The 19177-nt window shown below is 52.1% G+C and overlaps 4 protein-coding genes across 4 annotated transcripts; 2 read left to right on the top strand and 2 right to left on the bottom strand.

Annotated features, from left to right (window-relative positions):
• Window positions 1-11628: 11628 nt before the first annotated feature.
• PG998_003278 (uncharacterized protein) lies at window positions 11629-12992 on the bottom strand (the record flags this gene model as incomplete). The annotated part of the gene is made up of 3 exons (XM_066870096.1): window positions 11629-11942; window positions 12005-12882; window positions 12949-12992. 3 exons carry the CDS (start codon window positions 12990-12992, stop codon window positions 11629-11631), a joined length of 1236 nt encoding a protein of 411 aa, XP_066733846.1.
• Window positions 12993-13687: 695 nt separating this feature from the next.
• PG998_003277 (uncharacterized protein) lies at window positions 13688-15041 on the top strand (the record flags this gene model as incomplete). The annotated part of the gene is made up of 2 exons (XM_066870095.1): window positions 13688-13700; window positions 14656-15041. The coding sequence occupies 2 exons, from the start codon at window positions 13688-13690 to the stop codon at window positions 15039-15041; spliced, it is 399 nt and encodes a 132-aa protein (XP_066733845.1).
• A 125-nt stretch (window positions 15042-15166) lies between these two features.
• Window positions 15167-16044, bottom strand: PG998_003276 (Mitochondrial import inner membrane translocase subunit TIM21; the record flags this gene model as incomplete). Its single annotated transcript, XM_066870094.1, has 4 exons — window positions 15167-15355; window positions 15414-15468; window positions 15521-15705; window positions 15775-16044. The coding sequence occupies 4 exons, from the start codon at window positions 16042-16044 to the stop codon at window positions 15167-15169; spliced, it is 699 nt and encodes a 232-aa protein (XP_066733844.1).
• A 540-nt stretch (window positions 16045-16584) lies between these two features.
• PG998_003275 (uncharacterized protein) lies at window positions 16585-18179 on the top strand (the record flags this gene model as incomplete). Its single annotated transcript, XM_066870093.1, has 3 exons — window positions 16585-16792; window positions 16870-17784; window positions 17839-18179. 3 exons carry the CDS (start codon window positions 16585-16587, stop codon window positions 18177-18179), a joined length of 1464 nt encoding a protein of 487 aa, XP_066733843.1.
• Between the last annotated feature and the right edge of the window lie 998 nt (window positions 18180-19177).

Genomic DNA, 19177 nt, shown 5'->3' with positions numbered 1-19177 from the left:
ACATAGATAGACGGCGTTTTGAGCAACATGATGAGAGGGAGCGTCTACCTCCACCCATTCTAATGTAGCATTTTCGGGAAGGCGTGTTGGGCAGGGCTTTGGGATTTCATGGTGGACTGGCATAGACGTACACCCTCATCGGCGGATTAGATCTCCTCTACATTACTTGAGTTTTCACCCGACGGGTTCCCTTGGCGTATCCGATATGGATGAGGATGTAAAGGGGCTAAAAAAGCGAGACTGCCAATTGAATTATCATTTATACTCAACTCAACCCAACTCTCTCCTCTCATTGTTTTTGAACAAAAGTGAATATGCTGCTGAATAGCATCTACTACTAACTGGCCTTAGTCACAGCTAGATACAATATTTCGAAATCACTAGGCGCCCGTTCTGCCCAAACAAATTTGGGGGACCAATAACCAAGTCTTCCCGTATGGTCTCGAACCAGGTCTGGGAGGGAGAGGCGCAATTGTGGTTACCGGCATGGCTCGATATTCATGCGAATGAGACGATTGGAAGCAGATTAAAGAGGGTAAGTACCCCCAAATCCAGTTATTCTGTCCTGCGGCCAAGCCCAAGAAGCCAAGAGGCTTGCCTGCAACCCCCAGCCGGGGGACAGGTACACATTTTACTAAGTAAAGCAGGGCAGGTCGTTGTGTCGGTAGTACCCCGCATACGTAGGTGTGTCCAGGTAGTAGTAAGGTAGCTATGTAGGCAGGTATAATCAACTACAGATAAGATGGCCGATGGATTGATGATGATGTACCTAGATGCATGCGTTGTGTGTGTGTTATGCGCCTCGACGGTCCGCCCTGCTGATCATTGTGGGAGGGCTGTTAGTGTTAGGTATGAACTGCTGTTCCCATCACCGCTACTACATAATCCATGTCTTTGTCTGCTGCGCTTGTGTCTGACGACGAGATGGATGGATGGATGGATGGATGGATGGATGGATGTAGGCTCATTTACCTGCATAGTATACTGCACATCCATTCCCTCTTCTTTGTTCTCTTTCTTCCGCCGCTCGGCTTTTTTAATGCAGACTAATCAGTCACCATGCGTTGTTTGTTCTACTAAGTAGTCCGGTGTGCCTTGGACGTGTTGACCATACTCTCCTAGTCTCGGCATCGATGCCTAAGATCGTGCACCTCTATAATAGTCGAGATAATAGGTAGGTAAGAGAGTGAAGGGGAAAAAGATCGGTGAACTGCTTCTAGTGGTACATACATAATGCAAATGCATTGCCTACCCACTTGGGGGTGGCGCGCCTATTGATATTTTTCTTTTTTACAATTCTTCTCTTTTCCTATTTCTTTTTTTGCCTTGCCCTTTCCTGTGCCTCGATGTTCTCACAGTTTTGTTCGTATTTTATTTTTTAATCTTAGTTTCTTCCCCTGCCGTCCTGACAGGTGTGTCGCAGGGCCTGCTTGTCTGACTCGCGCGTAGTGGGCGGCACGTATCATCGATCCAGCAAAGTGAAGTCAGAAAGAACCACCACAACCCGCTGCCCACCCCCCGATTTGGTAATCCCAGGCGACGGGGATAGGGAAGGAAGAAGGCTGAGCATGATTTTTGCTATGTACCTATAACAGTAACGTAGGAAAGGAAAACCCGGCACCAATCACTTGTGATACTCTCCGCTGGGCGTCTCACCAACTCAATTAAACACGTATCTGACGGCTGCGGTTGGCGGGCTGTGTCTGTGATAAAACGACCAATCGTTGCCCGTAGGCGCACTCTTTCAGTTGAAAGACATCGCCAATGTGATTTTGCAGTGGAGGGATACCTCTCCCCTCGCCGCTTTTTTCTCGTCTCTGTGGACATGCAGTGCTACAATGTACGAGAGGCAACTACAACTACAACAACAACAACAACAACAACAACAATAACGATAGCAACGGCAATGTCGATAACTACAGAGTATTGGATGGCAAGCGATAAATAAAAGGGGAACAGCCACATTCTTGCTCTCCGCCGGACGTCCCCGAGGACATAGTAGTCAGACGGCATCAGTCACACATCCCTCCCTCTCTATTATGTGTACACAAGACGAGCCCACGTGTGCCACTAAATAGGTAATGGTAATAGTTATGAAATTTTCTTTTCTTCCACCCAAGAAGCGGTGGAGAGAGAGATAGACACCCAACACCACTACAATATCTCGCTGGTGTTGTCTGTGAGTGTGTCACCCTGGGGAAACCCTGTCAAGGGTTTTTGCTTATTTTTCCTATTCGTTCTGCCCAGTTCCTTTTTCGGCTTTCACGCTCAGCCCAGTTTATACCACTGTACGGAGCAACTCCCGACTATCTCCTCCTGTCAGCCGCCACTACGCATCGACATGACACTCGCACCATGACTGTTCGTTTTCTTCGCCTCTGGGGTCCTCTCTCTACGCACATAGTGCGCCCCCGGGAGGGAGCTTGCATTATGTGGTTATGGAAGGGGCTCATGCTCATGGTGGCTGAAATAATCCTCACGCAAGCAAGGTGTTGGCGAGCCCAGAAGCTTTTACCCTGGCTACCCACTTACACATACACACACACTCACACACACACCTCTCGGAGAAAGCTGACGTGATCACATTCCTGTACGACCTCCAGCCCGCCCAGAGACAAAGGAAAGGGCGTCGCACAGCACCAGCAAAGTGCCAAGCGTCAATAGGATCGAAAATGTAGGTATGTATGTTGTAATAGACGGACTATATGTCCGTCATTCGTAGCCCCACGGTAAAGGGTGACGCGTCACTGCTTTTGGCAGGTTCCTTCTTCTTTTCTTCTTCTTTCTTCTCTTTGCTAGCATCGAATCGAGCAGGAGCAGCAGCATGTACCTGGCTGTTGTTTGCTGTTCCACACATTCCCGCCCTATTTCTGGAATCTCTGGGTCAGACAGTAGTGCCGGGGAGAGCGTTGATTGGATCTGAGGTTTCCTGGGCGAAAAGTCAAGTATGTATGTACCTACATTATTACATAGGGGAGAGGAGACGATGACAAGCATTGGAAACGTACGTTCCAGTCAGTGACAAAGTACCAGAGTACTGTAACAAGGCGAGCTCTCTTTGCGGGGCCCCTTGTTTTCTCCCCCACTGGAGAAAAAAGGGCAAATGTAACAGGCAGGGGGGCAGGGGGAAGCTGAGAGCGGAGGAGGGATGTTCAATTGTTGACGTAAGTAAATTCTGGGCCCAGGGGATCGGCTATCTCGACACCCATCAACAAACACATCATACGTATTCCAACCAAGATCCTCCTGGATGACGACAGAAGGCAAGAACAAAATGCGCTCGTTCCAAGGAGATGAAAGGCAGACAAGTCATGGCCATTGATGTGGTATCGGCTAGCGGCGACCTAATGGACGTGCAAGCATGTAGAGAAACACGTATTCAGGCCCTGGGATGATCGGATGAAGAAGCATCTACGACAGTATGCTTCTGCTATAAGCCTAATATAATAGACTTACCCGTTATCATGGCTTCTCATGCGTCGCACAGGGAGGTTATCTACATTTACGAGAGTATGTCAGCCATGCTTGGCTCTGGCTCTATTTGGCTGCTCTCATCTTCCCAGTCCGATGGTAGGTAGCAACTGGCGGAGCAGATTATTTCGACATTGCCGGGAACTCCGCCCATGCCCCCCGTTGCGCAGGCTCGGGCTCGCTCACGCCACGCCACACACACCTACAAGTAGGTAGACTATTTTTATGTGTGCTGGTGTCGCGTTGGGCTGTGTATCTGCTTTGCTGAGAAAAAGTGACAGCCCCCATGCCGTGTCCGAGTTATAGCGCGTGCTGCGACGGGCGATTACAGGCACACGGGCCAGATGCGCGCAAGAAGGCAAGGCAGGCCGACCATACTAGAATGTGTTTGTATTACTTTTCGCAGGATGGCAGGATGGTCGACTTGGAATACAACTATGTGCCCAAGGAACCCACCATCTGCGAAGCTAGTTTGCTTGCTTGCGACAAAACATCGAACGAAGCGCACCTGGCCGCCGGGAAACGGGCGAAACAAGAATCACCACCACCAAATATTGCGCCATCATCTGCCCATCCTCAGGTAACGTCGTGCTTAAGTTTGAGAGGCCTGCGGAAAACGCGGGAATCCTCAGGAGGTGTGATAGGGTAGGGAAACAGATAAAAATCCACACCTACTACAAATGACTACAAATACTTCAGCAGCAGCTTTTCCTATCAAGACCTATCAAGATTGCTGATGCGATGCGCTCGTTGGTCGCGTCCCCTTCACCGCAACTTCTAAACACTCTCCAATTAGTTTCGCGGATTGGGGCAAAGAGAAAAGGCCCTGCAGGCTCAACGACTCTGTTGCTCTCATGTTATCGCACGAGTGACGGCATGCGGTGGCCTCTTTCGCCTTTTTTCCCGCGTTTTCTTTTCTGAGGAGCGAACTAGGATGAGCGGGTGTGAAGATGTGGGGTTCCCAAACTTGGGGTTGGACAAACTTCAGCCCCCCCCGAACTGCCCTACGATGATATAGATGCATGGTTGCCATATCTTACTGCCGGTGGCGTTCAAAAGATAGGGGGCTTAGTATAAGGCATCACCTCGCGTCACGCATGACCGCATCCCCCCCAGGAATCCAGTAGCGACCTTGATTCTCCAGACGTGATTGAAAGGCTATTTCGAGCGCCCGTTCGATTATCCTGACAGATCAAGATCTCGCAGTCTGGAGTCCAAAGACGGGGTGCGTGGGTGGAGCCCGAGGGTTCGTTTCAAAGTAGGCACCCAGGGCGGCCATGCCAGCACCAGCATGCCTTTGCTTGGTGCGGATACGTGTGTTGGTTACCAGTGGCTTTGCGCCATGCAGTTCGGCTGCAGCCTGTAATGAGCCGGGACGCAAGGCATGTTATGTGTTACCAGGTCATGTAGGGTGGAGTCGGTAACATCTGTTGTGCGCGAAAGGAATTTGGCCTGAAGCGGAACGACGAAGACACACACACCATTTGAGAAGGATCACAATGGCTGCTCGCACCTGAGACTTGCGCCAGGATGACCCGCCGGGCAGAACCTCGTGGCCCTCCCTTCTTACTGACTGATTGGGAACCGGTATCTTCTGAGGTGAGAGCAGCGAGCAGTGAGCAGTGAGATTGAAGAATCGATGTGCTGCAAGGGTCTCCCCTTAGGGCTAGATTGAGCTGACTTGATGGAGCCCCCACGCGTGGTGAGCGAATCCCTTCCTCTCACCTCCTTCTGGACTGTTCCCTTCCATTCGTTTTGTTGCGCTTTGATCCAAGCAACAGCACCAGGCAGCCCGCCCCACGGGGTCACAGCCCCCCTGGCGGCTTTGCTCCCCTTCCTTCCTGCTTCCTGCTGGCTGGCGTCCTATCTCGGCACCTGTCGGCCTGTATGGTTGCAGTGGAAAGAATGCAACCCCACAAAACCAATTCGTTCCTGAACGCAATATAACTACAGTGACCAACTTGATCACATACTCGGCCAATGTATGGCTAGATGGGATGATGCTGTGCTGGAATTGGGTGATATGTTACGTAGCAAACACCCGCGGTCGCAGCCTGCTGTTCGTCACATCCCGAAGGACAAGCTGACGAGGTTTGGGTACCCAACAGGACATGGAGCTCAACTTGCCGCGGAGAAGATCCAGGCACCTCCGGGATGGTTCTGTCCGCATTGTGCATTGCATTGCACGATGCAATGGCCTCTTCTTACTGAGGGGGATCGTTGTTTCAGCGGCGCCATCCGTCGCCTCTCGCGATACGGGGTAGGGGTTTGCATATACCTGCAACTGCGACGTCGAAGCGCGTCCTAGCTAACAACCACAAAAGAAACTAGAGAACCAGTGTCTTCGTCGAATGATGAGCCATTCTCGTGTCCACGAAAACAGCAAAGCCAGTCTATTGGATCGGATCTCCACGTCGCCTAAACAGACTTTCTGCGCTTCTACTTATGCCATGGCCTGCCCAGACAAATAGTTGTTCTAAGCGGAGATGTCTACGGGGATGTCGGGCGGTCGAACCGCCGCTGCCACTTTGTGGCGCTCTGGCTTTATGCTGTAAACACGGCACCACACTCTATTCTGGTTGGTCTAGGCCATACATCACCTCAGCCGTCATCGAAATATCCGAATAGAGAAGAAGAGAACAAGAACTGCTGTTTCCGAAACTCTTAGCACTCCAAGACCAAGACCCAAGATTCATGGTCGCCGTTTCGCCCAATTACCCATTGGGCCCATCTCGGAACTGGGATAATGAGGGAAACGACCATTACCGTTTGTTCATACCAACGAGCGAGTGTTCTGAGAATCTGTCTCTCCAATCGGCTCCGATGCCTGAGGACATGCGGAAAGGGCGGGCAAGGGGCGCCATATGGTGAAATGTCACCCTTTGATGACACCTATAGTCCCCTATTATCACAGGGGACTTATTAGGTTATCCATCCATACACACAGACATACATACGTGACAGTGGCGATGATTGACCGCCTGAGCAACCGAGCGGAATAGGTGGTATATGATCTAATACCTTCCCCAAACCCGGAACGATAAATTGGCCTACCGCCCGCACAGTGGAGGAGGCTTGGGATTTTGCGGGGCCCCATATCGTCGTGTTCAAGGCACAGGGGAACGGGGGGTGCCTCGTAATATAGCAACAAGTCTATTTTGAGCCTTGAGGCCCGTTGGCAGAGTCTGACTGGGAGATAAGGTAGCGTTCTCGAATTCATCCTATCTTCGGAATCTACAGGCAGTTCCAATCAGAGATGGTCGGTTCGACATAGCGTGGGGGCGTTTGGATTTTCTTATCTGCGTCGTCGGAGACAAGGGTATCAATTGGCTGTCCACCGAAACCGTCGGACACCACCTCCCTCCTTCCACTCCTTCCATGCCTTGAACAGGCTAGGATTCGTCCGCCTGATACACAGCGCCTGGCTCGATTACGCACCAATCCGCGAGCAAATACACAGATGGAGTGGAGTCGAGCCAGGGACAAACCTGGACGCTAAGGCCTGCCAAATCCGAGCAACTGGTAAAGCAGAGACTACCAGACAGCCTGCCAAGCTACACATTGCAACTGTGTACGGCCTCTCTCGTATGCTTACGGTACGGGTGTTCATTCGGAGCCAGGTGTGCGGGAAGGATAGGCTCTGCCACTTCTGCTACCGCTATGCGCTTACCGGTAAAATCTTCCATCCAGGGAAGCGCCGGCCGTGCTGATCCCTTCCGTCTCGAAGGCCGCAATCCTTCGAGATTCCGGCAAAATAGCACTGATGACATCAGCTTCAACAAACACCAATCCCACCAATATTCGTATGGATTTGACGATTGACCGGGAGTCTTAGGTCTGGGTTGATGTACGTGTGATCGGGAGAGATCGTCGGATGCTTATTCAATGACAGGAGCAAGCCCACATGCGATAACTTTCGGCTATGTATGTACTCAATTCGAGCTACTTCGGAACCCTGAAAGCGACGGGGTTTGGTGTCGGACATGGAGTTGCATTGAGTAGATGAATTTCCTAGCCAGGCAGTCAGGCCATGGACGGACGACACCGCCGGAACAAGGGTCGGAAGTTAGTCTACATTGCGGTTCAAGATACGTAGGGGCAAGCACGGCAGCTTCGGAGCGACTAGACTACTCATATCAAGGCGCTGAGTCATCTTCACATGCTCCGATGGTCAACATCTGTCGGGGACTTGCCTGCGTCTATCAAATAGGAACCTGGCCGTCAAGCAAGCAATAAACACCCTTACTTACATGCCAGCGCAACCAACTCTATGATGGCGGCAACCCCTTGAGTGATTGCCAAGTTCTACACGGATAGGGCCGGGCACTCGGTGTGTTGTAAAGAGCCGCAGTGTCAATGGCCGCTACAATGTGTTTGCCAAACTCGGGGCGGAGATCGGGGCGGTGGGACATCGACGTCGTGAGGGGAAGCCAGTTATTGTGGCGTCGCTCTTGCGCATTTCCTATATTGCCTATTGATATAGGGGCCTCTCGTTGGTCTCATCTGTCGTGATGCTGCCATCGCCCGACGTCGTGTAACAAACCTGGCCGCCCAGGTTGCAATCGCTAGGGGTTCACACCAAACCGAGCTGGACTCCAGAGTTTTTTGTCGAAAACCCAAAACAGCCAAACGAGCGTAAGCTTTTCTTCCACCCACCCTCGAGATCGCTTCGTTTTTTCCGCCATAGAGGATTTTCTTCCCCTAGCCGGCTCTCCGCACCCCTCCCCCAGATGCTATGTATGTATCATCCAGGCGCACGGAGGCTGCAGCAGTCTGCAGCCGGAATGCAAGCTGGCCTTCCGCGGCGGGATATCAGACTCGGTCAGCAAGGGTCTAGTCCCCGCATTCCGCAGATCGCGTAATGGCATCACAGGGGGAGTCAACATATGGGGTTTCTCGATACGTATTACTTACATACTACATACTGTCGAAGCCCAGTATTGTCTCAAATGCCACCCTCACACAGCAGTTTGAACGATGAATCACGATAACTTCACATGATTCAAAGCTATGGTTTCAGCGCAAGTCCACTCCCTTCGCCGTCGATCGAGTTGCGATCGATTGTGGACTTCAAGGTACTTCGGTCCGCCGCTCAGACGGGAAAATGTAGCGGGAGTCCCCGGACTCATTGCTGCACCAGCGGGCTGGCATAAGGAAAATGGATGCACGTAACAAGGGGCCCCGATGAATATCCCTGGCAGTTGATCTACACTAGCGACCCCGAGTTGCCTGCAATCTGTAGATTATCCGTTGCTGGCAGATGCACTGAACCGGGACTCGCCCGGCTAGTTGCTGGGCCATTGCAGAGGCCCAACTGGACCAGCACCGCCACGAGATATTGGGCAGCGCGTCTCTGAATGAGAAATCCCTCATCCGTCTCTCAAGATCAAAGGGGTCAAAATTTTCGGGCTGTGAGTGCCAAGAAACAACTGCACTACACTTTGCGTGACGTGGCCGACATAGTGCAGGCTGTTCATTTCCTGCGCACACCAGTGTCGTGCTACACCACACCAATATCTCTAGGCCCTGCTGCATCTAACTATTACTCTCAGACTCCATGGCATGAGTTTTGCCAAGTACAGACCTCATTTGGAAGAAGAGTATGAAGGCCGGAAGCGAGCCGAAAGCTTAATGACCGACCAGAAGAACTCTCGAGAGCCGGCCCTGCATCTAGCCATTATACGCACACCGGTTTCCATATATGTAAGAAAATTCCCGACACGGCTCGGCTGTCTCGTATAATGCCCTCCTCATACCAGCCATTATCTTTTCCAGAACGGATCGCGCTCGTCCTTGTCATTGAGGCGGATTGTCGTCATTGAAATCAGGCACTCGGATGTCGCTGTGCTTCCGCGATGCTGCCTGTCCGTATGCGAGTAGGGCCATTCTGCGTTGATGTAGGCAGTCTACGGCTATGCATTAGGTTTGTGTTGCAAAAACTGTGACTAGATCTGAGCCGATCAATAGAGCCTGCTGCTGCTCCCGATCGCTTCTCGACATGTCACAAAGCCCATTCGTCCGCCGGCCCCCAAAGAAGCTCACACCACCACACGCGCGAATCAACAGAGACGAATGAAGCCCCTCCGGCTGACTGGCTACACAGTTTAATTAAAGAACAATTCAAGGAAAGGAAACACAAGCAACGGCTAGAACCAGACTCGATCACCCCCACGCTGCACGCTGTAGCTCTTCCCGCCTCAGGCAAACGGGGACGGCAGAGATTTCGAGGATTGGATTTGAATCAACCTGCATATACGTAGCCTTAGCGACTACGCGTCATTTCCGAGGCTATCTGCCGCTGCACGAACGAAGGGGAGAAACGCTTGGGCAGTCTCATCCATTCACCCGCTCCCATCTTCACCACATCGAGGCACAGAGGCGAAATGGTGGCGCTCCTCGTCTCAGCTGAACTGTTGGGGAGCAGCAGGGCAGTGCTTTACCGTTCCGTGTGCGTATTGCGTCTTTGCTCGTGTGTGGAAGGGAAAATATGACTTCCTCGAATCAAGTTCGGGAGAGGGCGGTTCGGTCATGTACGAGAAGGGGGAAGGGGGTGTTTCGATGAGAAGCAGCGACACAACGCCACCATCTCAACTTTTCTAGGGACGTACTACTTCCTCTCCCATAGCCAGGCAGCCAGTTGACCAGTGCCCGTTGCCGTTGAAGATGCCGTGATCATCCATGAGCAGCATGCCTGCCTACCGCCTGCATACGATGCGTGTGAGCTGCTGCTTGCTGCTGCTACTGTTGCTTCTTATGCTTCGTCGATCGCTAAAGCAAATGCAAGCAAACGGGACGGTCCGCCATAAAATCTACGTACGGAATTCCACTAGTAGCAGGATATTGACCGTGCAGAACTCCTCACGAAAATTATCGCAATGACCATTGCCTTGTAGGACATCTGCCGACATCTACCTTGAAAACATGGAACAACCCCTAAAGCCGAGGCACATCCGCGCTGAGATGCTGGTGCTCGACGTTAAGCTGGCGATTAAGCAAGCCATAGCTAGGTAGACGAATTGTTCTTACTCAGCTTTGTTACGAAACCTGGAGATGCTGTGGGAAGCAACGTTCACTTCCTATGTCGTGTGTGTTGGTGGATACCAGCTAGTATGCATGTTGGCGTTGAGCTCCCCTGAATCGATAGTGACTGGAAGAGACGGGGAGGGAGCGAAGGAGTAGAAAGGACGCGGATGAAGATAGAGAGGCAGAGATTGTAGTCATTCTGTACTCTTGTTTTTCTCCTGCTGTCTCATGAGCCATCATCTTCCACGGGACCCGTAACAGGAGTAATGAAGCCAAACCAGCCAAACCGGCTGTCCCATCGAGAGACTTTACTGAAGACCAACCAGATCTTTTAATGACGCGAGAAGAGACACAATAAGTGTGAAGTGAATATTCCGTAGCGTTTTATCTACTAGAACAGGAAAAGGGGTGTATATTAGTCACACCCCCTGTCTCACCCCTTATTATCATCGTGTCCTTATTTTGGCCACTTTGGTTATCACCACAAGTTACATCAACAAGATCTTACGATATTCTCTGTGTACGAATTTATCTATATCCCTTAGTCAATCCTCTTACTACCAAGTCGCTGGCTGTTTCTTTCCGTTAGGGTCATGTCAAAAGAAATAGACTCATGTCCTGTTGATGCATGGAAATGTGAATACTATGATTCGGACATCGTACATGGCAGCTACGTGCCAAAAGCACTCCGTAATCGGGCGAGGCATTCTGGGTAGACTCTGTGTGGCCTTCGGGCCCAGCCTCGTTATCGTTACGGCCACCCTTCAATCATGAATACTAGCTGGAAAAACCCGCACTGGGAATGACAAACGCAATAGCATTCCTATAGTAAAAAGGAACCTGAAACTATTCCTCTAATTCGTACAATGAGCAAGGCTTTCTCCAAATGACAACGCTGAAACGATTCGCAAGCGGCACGCGCTTCCCAAAGTGAGGTCAAGTAGAAACTAAAGCCACAGCGCAGAAGCTCCCAGCGGAGTACATGACCGCCCGCTGAATCGACCACCCAGGATTTGACCGGTAGCCCATGATATGTTAGTACAATATCGCAAACTTCAAGAGCGTTACTCGCACCCGCCCTATATAAGCCTGCCCTCTCTTCTTCCCTTGGGATCAATAAGGGAATGTAAGCCCTTATATCTCTTCGGCACCATCCATTTTGAGGATCCATTTCTGCATCCCTGAATACTTCTCCTCAAAGGTCTTCTGGAACTTCTCACAGGTTGCCCACATGGGGTCCTTATCCGTCCAGTACGTGAAGCAGTTGGTAAAGATCTGTCGTACGTCGCTGACAAAATCCTCGTCGTTTTTGTACTGGCCACGATCCATCTTATCTTTAATAGTTCCAAGATCCATGGGCTTGGTGACCTTCTCGAGGTAGTCGGGAACACCATCTTCCACGGGGTTAACAGCTTGTCGAAATGGGCCGACCAACCGAGTCCAGAAACCTAGACACCTTATTGTTAGTTGGGGATCTTCAGATAGGGCAAGAAGGATGATGGCAACGTACCGGGGCCCGAGAGCATCCTAGACAGAAGGTCAGAGCAGAAGTTCAGCTTCTGATCGTCGGTGAACTGGTGGTCACCACCGACGCTTACAAGGCTTTTCCGCTGCTTCACTGGTTTCGCAGTGGGAAGGGAAGCGCGGGCAGGTTTCCGCGGAACAGGACGTCTCTCCTGCTGGGGTCTTTCCTGCTGGGCAGGTCGAGCAGGTGCCACATCTGAATGCCGACGTTTTGCCGCCGCCTTGTCTTTCGGTTCGTCATCACTGTCGTCGGCATCGAGGTAGTGAACGTTCTTCCGCTGATTGTTACCATTCGGTGACTGAACGCTGTTGAGTTGAATAACGGGGGCGGAGTCCAAATGGCTCATGGCAACTACAAGCTCACTCAAAACCTCTTGCGGAAGGCTCTTACTAAACTCGCTACGGGATTCGGAAGAGCGAATGTACTCGGCTGCCCAGGTCAGCAAGAGCTTGCGGAGGGATGAGCCCTCGGGAGTGTCGCGCCAGACCTGGACAAGCAGAGGGGTGGCAGGGATGGACTGAGTCAGGCGCCGGCATTCAGCCATGGCCTCGAGAGCCTCGTCACAGAGCCCATCAATGCCGAGTCGATGGCCAAGCTTCCATGTTGCGATGAGCAATTCGTAGTTAGGCAACGAATCAGCCGAGGTGAGAAGCCGGCCAGTGTACAGGAAGTTCTGGACCAGGCCGAAAACTTGAGGTGTGACCTCGGGCAAAGTGACGACAGACTCCAGGGCTGAGTTTTGAGCCTGCTCGTCAAAGTACTGACGGTAGAAAGAGGACTTGTGGCAGAGGAAATCTTTCTGAATAGCGAAGGGGATCTCATCGGGGCCAACGAAGATCATGACAAATCGAGCATGTGGCTTGCTACAAAGGATGTGTCAGTTGATGTTGAGAAGCAGTGGACGACGAGAAAGAAAGCAGCTCACTTACAGCCACGAGAAAGTGGACTCATTCGAGACAGGATGGACATCCATACTAGCAACTGGTTGTGGTTGTTATTAGTACTGGGTTGATGATGCACGATATGTTCGATGGGTTGTGACGCCAAGTTACAGAAAGGAGGAAAAGAGAGTGCCAGTTAGCCGATGGGATAACGGGATGGCCGGCAGTGGAATGGCTGACGATGTTGATGATAGACTTTGCCGACTATGTGGTTGAGACACAACGATGATGGATGAAGTTTAGCAAGGAATTCGGTGGGGAGTGGAAGCCCAAGGGACGGAAGTAAGGAAGACTCGTCGATGGTGCGAGGGTCGGCGATGATCAAAGTGTCGGCGATGAAGGAATTAATACAGGTGACTGGGCATGTCGCCGATTAGGGTGAATACTCATCGTTGATGGCAGGTGCACGAGGGGTCGGAGGGGCACGAACGATATAGGACGAACGATATAGGACGAAATTGGATTCCCAGCTGCTGCAACTTTGCCATGACGACCCATCTCGAGCATCAGAAGAAAGGGGTGGTTCTCACCTTGGTGCTTCCTCTTACTTAAACGCTCCTCACCTTCACTTTCACTTTCACCTCGAGAAGGCTAATCGGCCCTCACAGGCGACGGACGCGAAACAGCAAGTAGTACACGGTATATCCAACAAGTTATGAGAGAAGTCTCATAGATCAGGGGCTCTACTGCGACAACTGCCCGGTCTCCGGACCCGGCCTTGATGAAAATGGCTGGTGACAGTGAATGGCAATGCCGGCGTCGAGATGGATTATTTGAGATGTAGTCAAGTTTGCAGGCAATTTGAATGAGCATGTTACATGCAGATGCAAGGGGGGTGTACATAAACTGGCAGGTGGAGCTGGCTTGGCTCGTGCCCACACTATCCACACTCTTCCTTCCTCTTACTCTCTTACTGACTCTCGCTCTTGCTACTGTAAGTGACGACTTCACACTCACGTATATATACTCGACTTTCATTGCATTTGCTCATGTATAGTAATGTCACAAGAGCACAGAAATATATCATAAGACCACGAGAAATGGCCACGCTGAGGAATTAATTAGCTAGCTATCTGAATTAAGTTATGAACTTACCAGATACGAGTAGTTGCATCTTCTACGCTTTATATAGATTTCAATCCGTTAGAGCGCATTCATATTCTTATAAGCCGCCCATGTGGTGAAGAAACGTGACCATTCACTCGATAGACAACTAAATGTCTGCCTTGAGTCTGACTTACGCGTCAATTCTGCCTTGACTGTTCATCCATTGGTCAAACCCCGACGACGTAGCTTACTTCCGACAGACAGAGGCAACCTAGGCTCCTGGATTGAGCTTGTATTGTTTTTTTTTACAAGCCGTCACAAGCTAGAGAGCTGACGATAAGGCCTTATAAGTAGCCGCAACACCGCCGGGATGTTCGAAATCAAATCAACCGACAGCCACATCAACAGGGCCCAGGACCAAACTCAATGGGCTCATGTAATTCGCGTGAAGAACCATCGCTCTCATTTTCTTGCCCTACATCAAATCTGACACGGGATTCTCGCCAGTACCTGCCCTTTGTTCAGCCTGTCACCCGAGACATCCACCTAAACTCCATCATGGTTCAGTCCTCGGCGTCCAATACCGCACCCAACACCACTTTTTCGACTCAGCATGCGCGACTGATCCTGGAGCTTCTCCTTTCAAAGAACAAGACCAGTTCCAGGAATGGCTGGCCAGCGAGCACGTGCGGGGCTCGTGGCTCGAGTTCCAGCAAGACTTCTTGTCGGCGAACGCCGATATCCTAGAGCCCGATAAGGCCAAAACGGCACAGGCAGCTAAGGAGGCCATTGGCTCGCGCACACCCAACTATCTCCTGTACCATCCAGACAAGACTGGGTGGAGCGAGCAGGATCATCATGTTCGCTTCATCGTACAGGTGGTGACCGATAACATGCTGAAAGGCAGTGTATGGTCCGAGAACGACTTCAGGAAACGCGGGCTTGAGATTACGAAGGCCGTATATGAGGTCCTTAGTTATCTGAGAGCTTCACAGATCAAGGCGGAGCAACCGCCGCCAGGCTACAAGGCCTGAGTGCCGACACAGCCGCCATGTGCACACATCATTCCCTCTACCCAGTCCCAACCATGTACAATAACGTGTACGTATTGATAGGACTCCGTAGAGCCCTGGCTCTAGCATGGTGATTGGGGGATTCCTTAGTTCCAATTGATACCGAGGAACTTGTATTTTTTAGCCCCTCCAGCTGTCTTCGAGTTGGCATCCTCGAGTACGATGCGATTATGACCGGGCACATCAACATAGAAGTATTTGTATTCAAAGTCGGAAGCGCCGTTGGGTTTGACCAGCTCAATGTTAACAACGCCCTTATTGAGGGCGCCGTGGACCTTTGAAAACGAAAGTCAGCGACTGGGTGATTCTGGAATAGGTTGGTTGATTACTTACGTAGAAGTGCAATGTCAGATGATCGTTGCCTCTGGCATCTTTCTTATGCGTGGAGCTTGGAGTTGTCAGTGGAAAGGCTGCTGATGACGTTTTAGAGAGCGACATACGCAATGGGCCGGGCGCGACGCCATTTGTTCTGGGTTGCCTCTCCATGCGCCTCGATGTGTTTGCTGTCTCCGAGGAGTGCGAGGCAGTCGGGGTCTGCTCTGATTCGGTCGACAGCTCGATTGAAATAGGCCGTCTTGCTATCGGGCGAAAAGACGTCGGTGTAAAGGAGATATCCGACACCGCACTGCGAGGTGGTGGGTTAGAGACAGCTCCTGCTGGTGCGCATGCACCTACACCATGTTCGGGTTCCTACCGTCAAGACGAATCCAACAAACATCAGACCCAAGTTGAATGACTGCTGCGTGGCCCTCGCCGCCTTTTCGGCCGAGGACAACTGGTGCCACGGCACTTGGCCATCGTCGTTGAACGGGGTGACGGTCTTGCGTCGCGGGCCGGAGCTGGAGGTGGTGGTGGTGCCGAGGCCATGCTGGGTGGCATAGCTTCTTTGGGCGACGAGTAGTCGCAGCTGAGGCGCAAAGCTGCTGGGGGTCAAAGCCGAGGCGGCACGGGGGGTGAGCTTCATCATGGCGGCTCCGAGTCCATTGGAAGCTTCCAGGTCGAGGAAGTCTGAACAAGCTCTTCTACCTCGACGAATGCATTTCAATGTCGGCTGACGACACGCCCATTGGAGATTATGGACTGCAGGGTAGGAGGGTTGCTAATCGATAACAGGTCAGCTGTGGGGAGTCGGAGCTAGGCCCGTTCTCGATTAGCGTCGTATTCTGGGCAGCGCTGAGGTGGAGCCTAATCTTTCTTTCAAGGCCTGCCAAAGCGAATGGCGAAGGAAATCTGGCCCAACTCCTTCCGACTCCTTAAAGAAGTAGCCTAAGGAGGTTAATTACACGGTATTTCCAATTGCCTCCGTCGCCCCTCCAGCACACCCATCGCCGACGCTTACCACTTACCTGGTCTTTTTTTCTCTTCTGCTTTATCTTCTTTTTCCCAGGGGAAAAAGAATTGCCAGGACAGTATCTTGCCTAGCCCTCCATTCGCCAACTGTCTTACCCAGCCAGCAACCATTCCTTACCTATTATCCGTTACCTAACAGGTACCAACTCCCACGATGAGTGCGCTGGCGTCCAAGCAGCAGTCGCAGAAGCTGTTCGAGAAATTGAAGTTGAAGCAGGCCAACAAGATCTGCTTCGACTGCGGTGCTAAGAATCCCACATGGACTTCGGTGCCCCTGGGAATCTACCTGTGTCTTGATTGCTCTTCCAACCATCGCAACCTCGGTGTCCACATCTCTTTCGTGCGATCCACGAACCTCGACCGTACGTCATTGTGATTCTTTCTCGTCTCTTGTCTCTCTCGTCTCTCCATCACAACCACTGACTTGGCGCTACTACAGAATGGCAATGGGATCAACTCCGTATTATGAAGGTCGGCGGCAACGAGTCGGCAACCAAGTATTTCCGCGCAAACGGCGGTAGCGCCGCCCTCGCCAGCAAGGACCCCAAGACCAAGTACCAGTCTGCTGCCGCCACCAAGTACAAGGAGGAGCTCAAGAAGCGCGCTGCACGGGATGCTCTCGAATTCCCCGACGAGGTGGTCATCGCCGACGCCGCCGACGCCGACGGTTCCTCGACTCCCGCCAGCGAGCCCAATGACGACTTCTTCTCCTCCTGGGACAAGCCCTCGATCAAGCGCCCCACTCCTCCTATCTCCAGAACCGCTACGCCCCCTGTCGTCGGACGCACGCCCTCTCCCTTCTTGAACGCGAACGCCAATGGAAAGGACATCTCCCGATCTGCCTCGCCCCTGTCTAAGCCCGAAACAAGCGATGCCAAGCCCGCCGCTAGTCGCATCACCACCTCGGCCGCACTGCGCAAGACTACGACAGGCGGCGCTGGCCCTCGCAAGACCAACGTGTTAGGCGCCAAGAAGACCACTAAGCTTGGTGCCAAGAAGGTTACTGGCGACATCATCGATTTCGACGAGGCGGAGAAGAAGGCCAAGGAGGAAGCCGAGAGAATCGCCAAGCTTGGTTATGATCCCGAGGCTGAAGAGGCGGCCACCAAGAAGGCTGCTGCTGCTTCCAAGGCGGAAGCATCGAACATCGCGGCTCCCACTCCCGCAAGCCCTCCCACGTACGGATCGGGACATTCTCGTCAAAAGTCTGCAGCCGAAGTTGAGCGCCTCGGCATGGGCTTTGGCCGTCTTGGATTCGGACAGGTTGGTGGCCCTAAGGCAGCAGCAGCCCCTGCGGCCAAGAAGAATGCTGGTGGATTCGGCTCGGTTGGTCCTGTCAAGGCGGCAGCTGAAGGTAGAATAAACCCTTCATTCCCGGCATGCAAACTTGATGCTAACAAATGCACAGATGAGAGCGAACGCTACGCTCGTAACAAGTTCGGCACTCAGAAGGGTATTTCGTCAGACGAGTTCTTCGGCAAGGGATCTTTCGACCCCAATGCACAGGCTGAGGCCAAGACTCGCTTACAAGGATTCGAAGGTGCTTCGGCCATTTCGTCGAACGCCTACTTTGGAAGACCCGAGGATGAGGAGCAGGTCGATGATTACGGTGACTTGGAAACTGCTGCCAAAGATTTCGTCCGGAAGTTCGGCATTACTGCTGGTGACGATCTGGAGAACCTTACCAGTGCCTTGGGCGAGGGAGCAACGAGGCTGCAGGGCGCCATCCGCAACTACCTTGGCAGCTAGAGCACCCGACCAAAACCGTTTTGCTGGCCGACCAAGGGTAGCTTTCTGCTGCAGTTGTGGATCGAATACAGTGAAGCCTAGAGATTCATACTTGCCTGATGGGCATCAAGAGGCAGGATCTCCTGATATTTTTAATGAAAAATGTGAGGTACAAACCGGTGGGCACAGGACCGCATGAGCAATGACACAGGCTTCAAGGGGAGAGGGGGCAAGACAACTGAGTTTAGCCTGCATCGTGTTTTGTTTAGATAGATAAATGGGGCGTTGTAATTGCAAAATGCTATTGCTAATTTTTTGGGAAAAAACCACGAGCCCGTCCGTTTTGCGCAATGTTCTCCGTTTTGGCGGAATACCAAGAGCAGACTGGGAAGAAAAGGGGCTCTGGATACTGAACGAGCATGGGTTGATGGTCAATAGGCCCACGAGACACACCTACATGAACACAAGAACAAATTATTAGCTGCTGTCGCCGCCACCACCATCAATGAAATGAAAATGCTCAAATCTGGCGCACGCATATGCAGGAGGGGAGTTACTTGACTGTGAAAAAGAGTTCTCCTTCGTTTGCCCGGCTACCACGTCACCCCCCTATTTGAATGTTATTTTTTCTTTCACGGAAAGCACCACCCAGAAAACTCATCCGTGGAAACTAGCTAAATCGCCATGACGTCTGCCAGCTTGTCCTTACGCTCGTCGCGGGAGTCGAGTTCCAAGTCGCGTGCCTCCTTCCGGCCAGCCCTAGCGGAAAACGGTGACGAGGAGGTTTAGTGCTTGCTGGAGACGCGGTCGTCGGCCTCAGGACGTGACATGAAGCCTTGCCCTGTCAGTGAGATGGCCAGATAGCGCACACCTCCCGCTTTCTTCGCCTTCTCTCCCACCCAACCCCCGATGACGGCCGCAAGAGGTGGCAGAAACCAGCAGGTGCCCGTCATCACCCGCCCAGCAGTGGCGGTGGGAACGATTACGGCGCCGCGGGCTTGCGAAACACATGATTCTCA

The sequence above is a fragment of the Apiospora kogelbergensis genome (assembly GCF_038363985.1).
Source record: "Apiospora kogelbergensis strain CBS 113332 chromosome Unknown utg000002l_segment0_segment0, whole genome shotgun sequence".
NCBI lineage: Eukaryota > Fungi > Ascomycota > Sordariomycetes > Amphisphaeriales > Apiosporaceae > Apiospora > Apiospora kogelbergensis.
The sequence above is the reverse complement of the archived record's forward strand: the minus strand, read 5'-3'. Positions and strand labels throughout refer to the sequence as shown.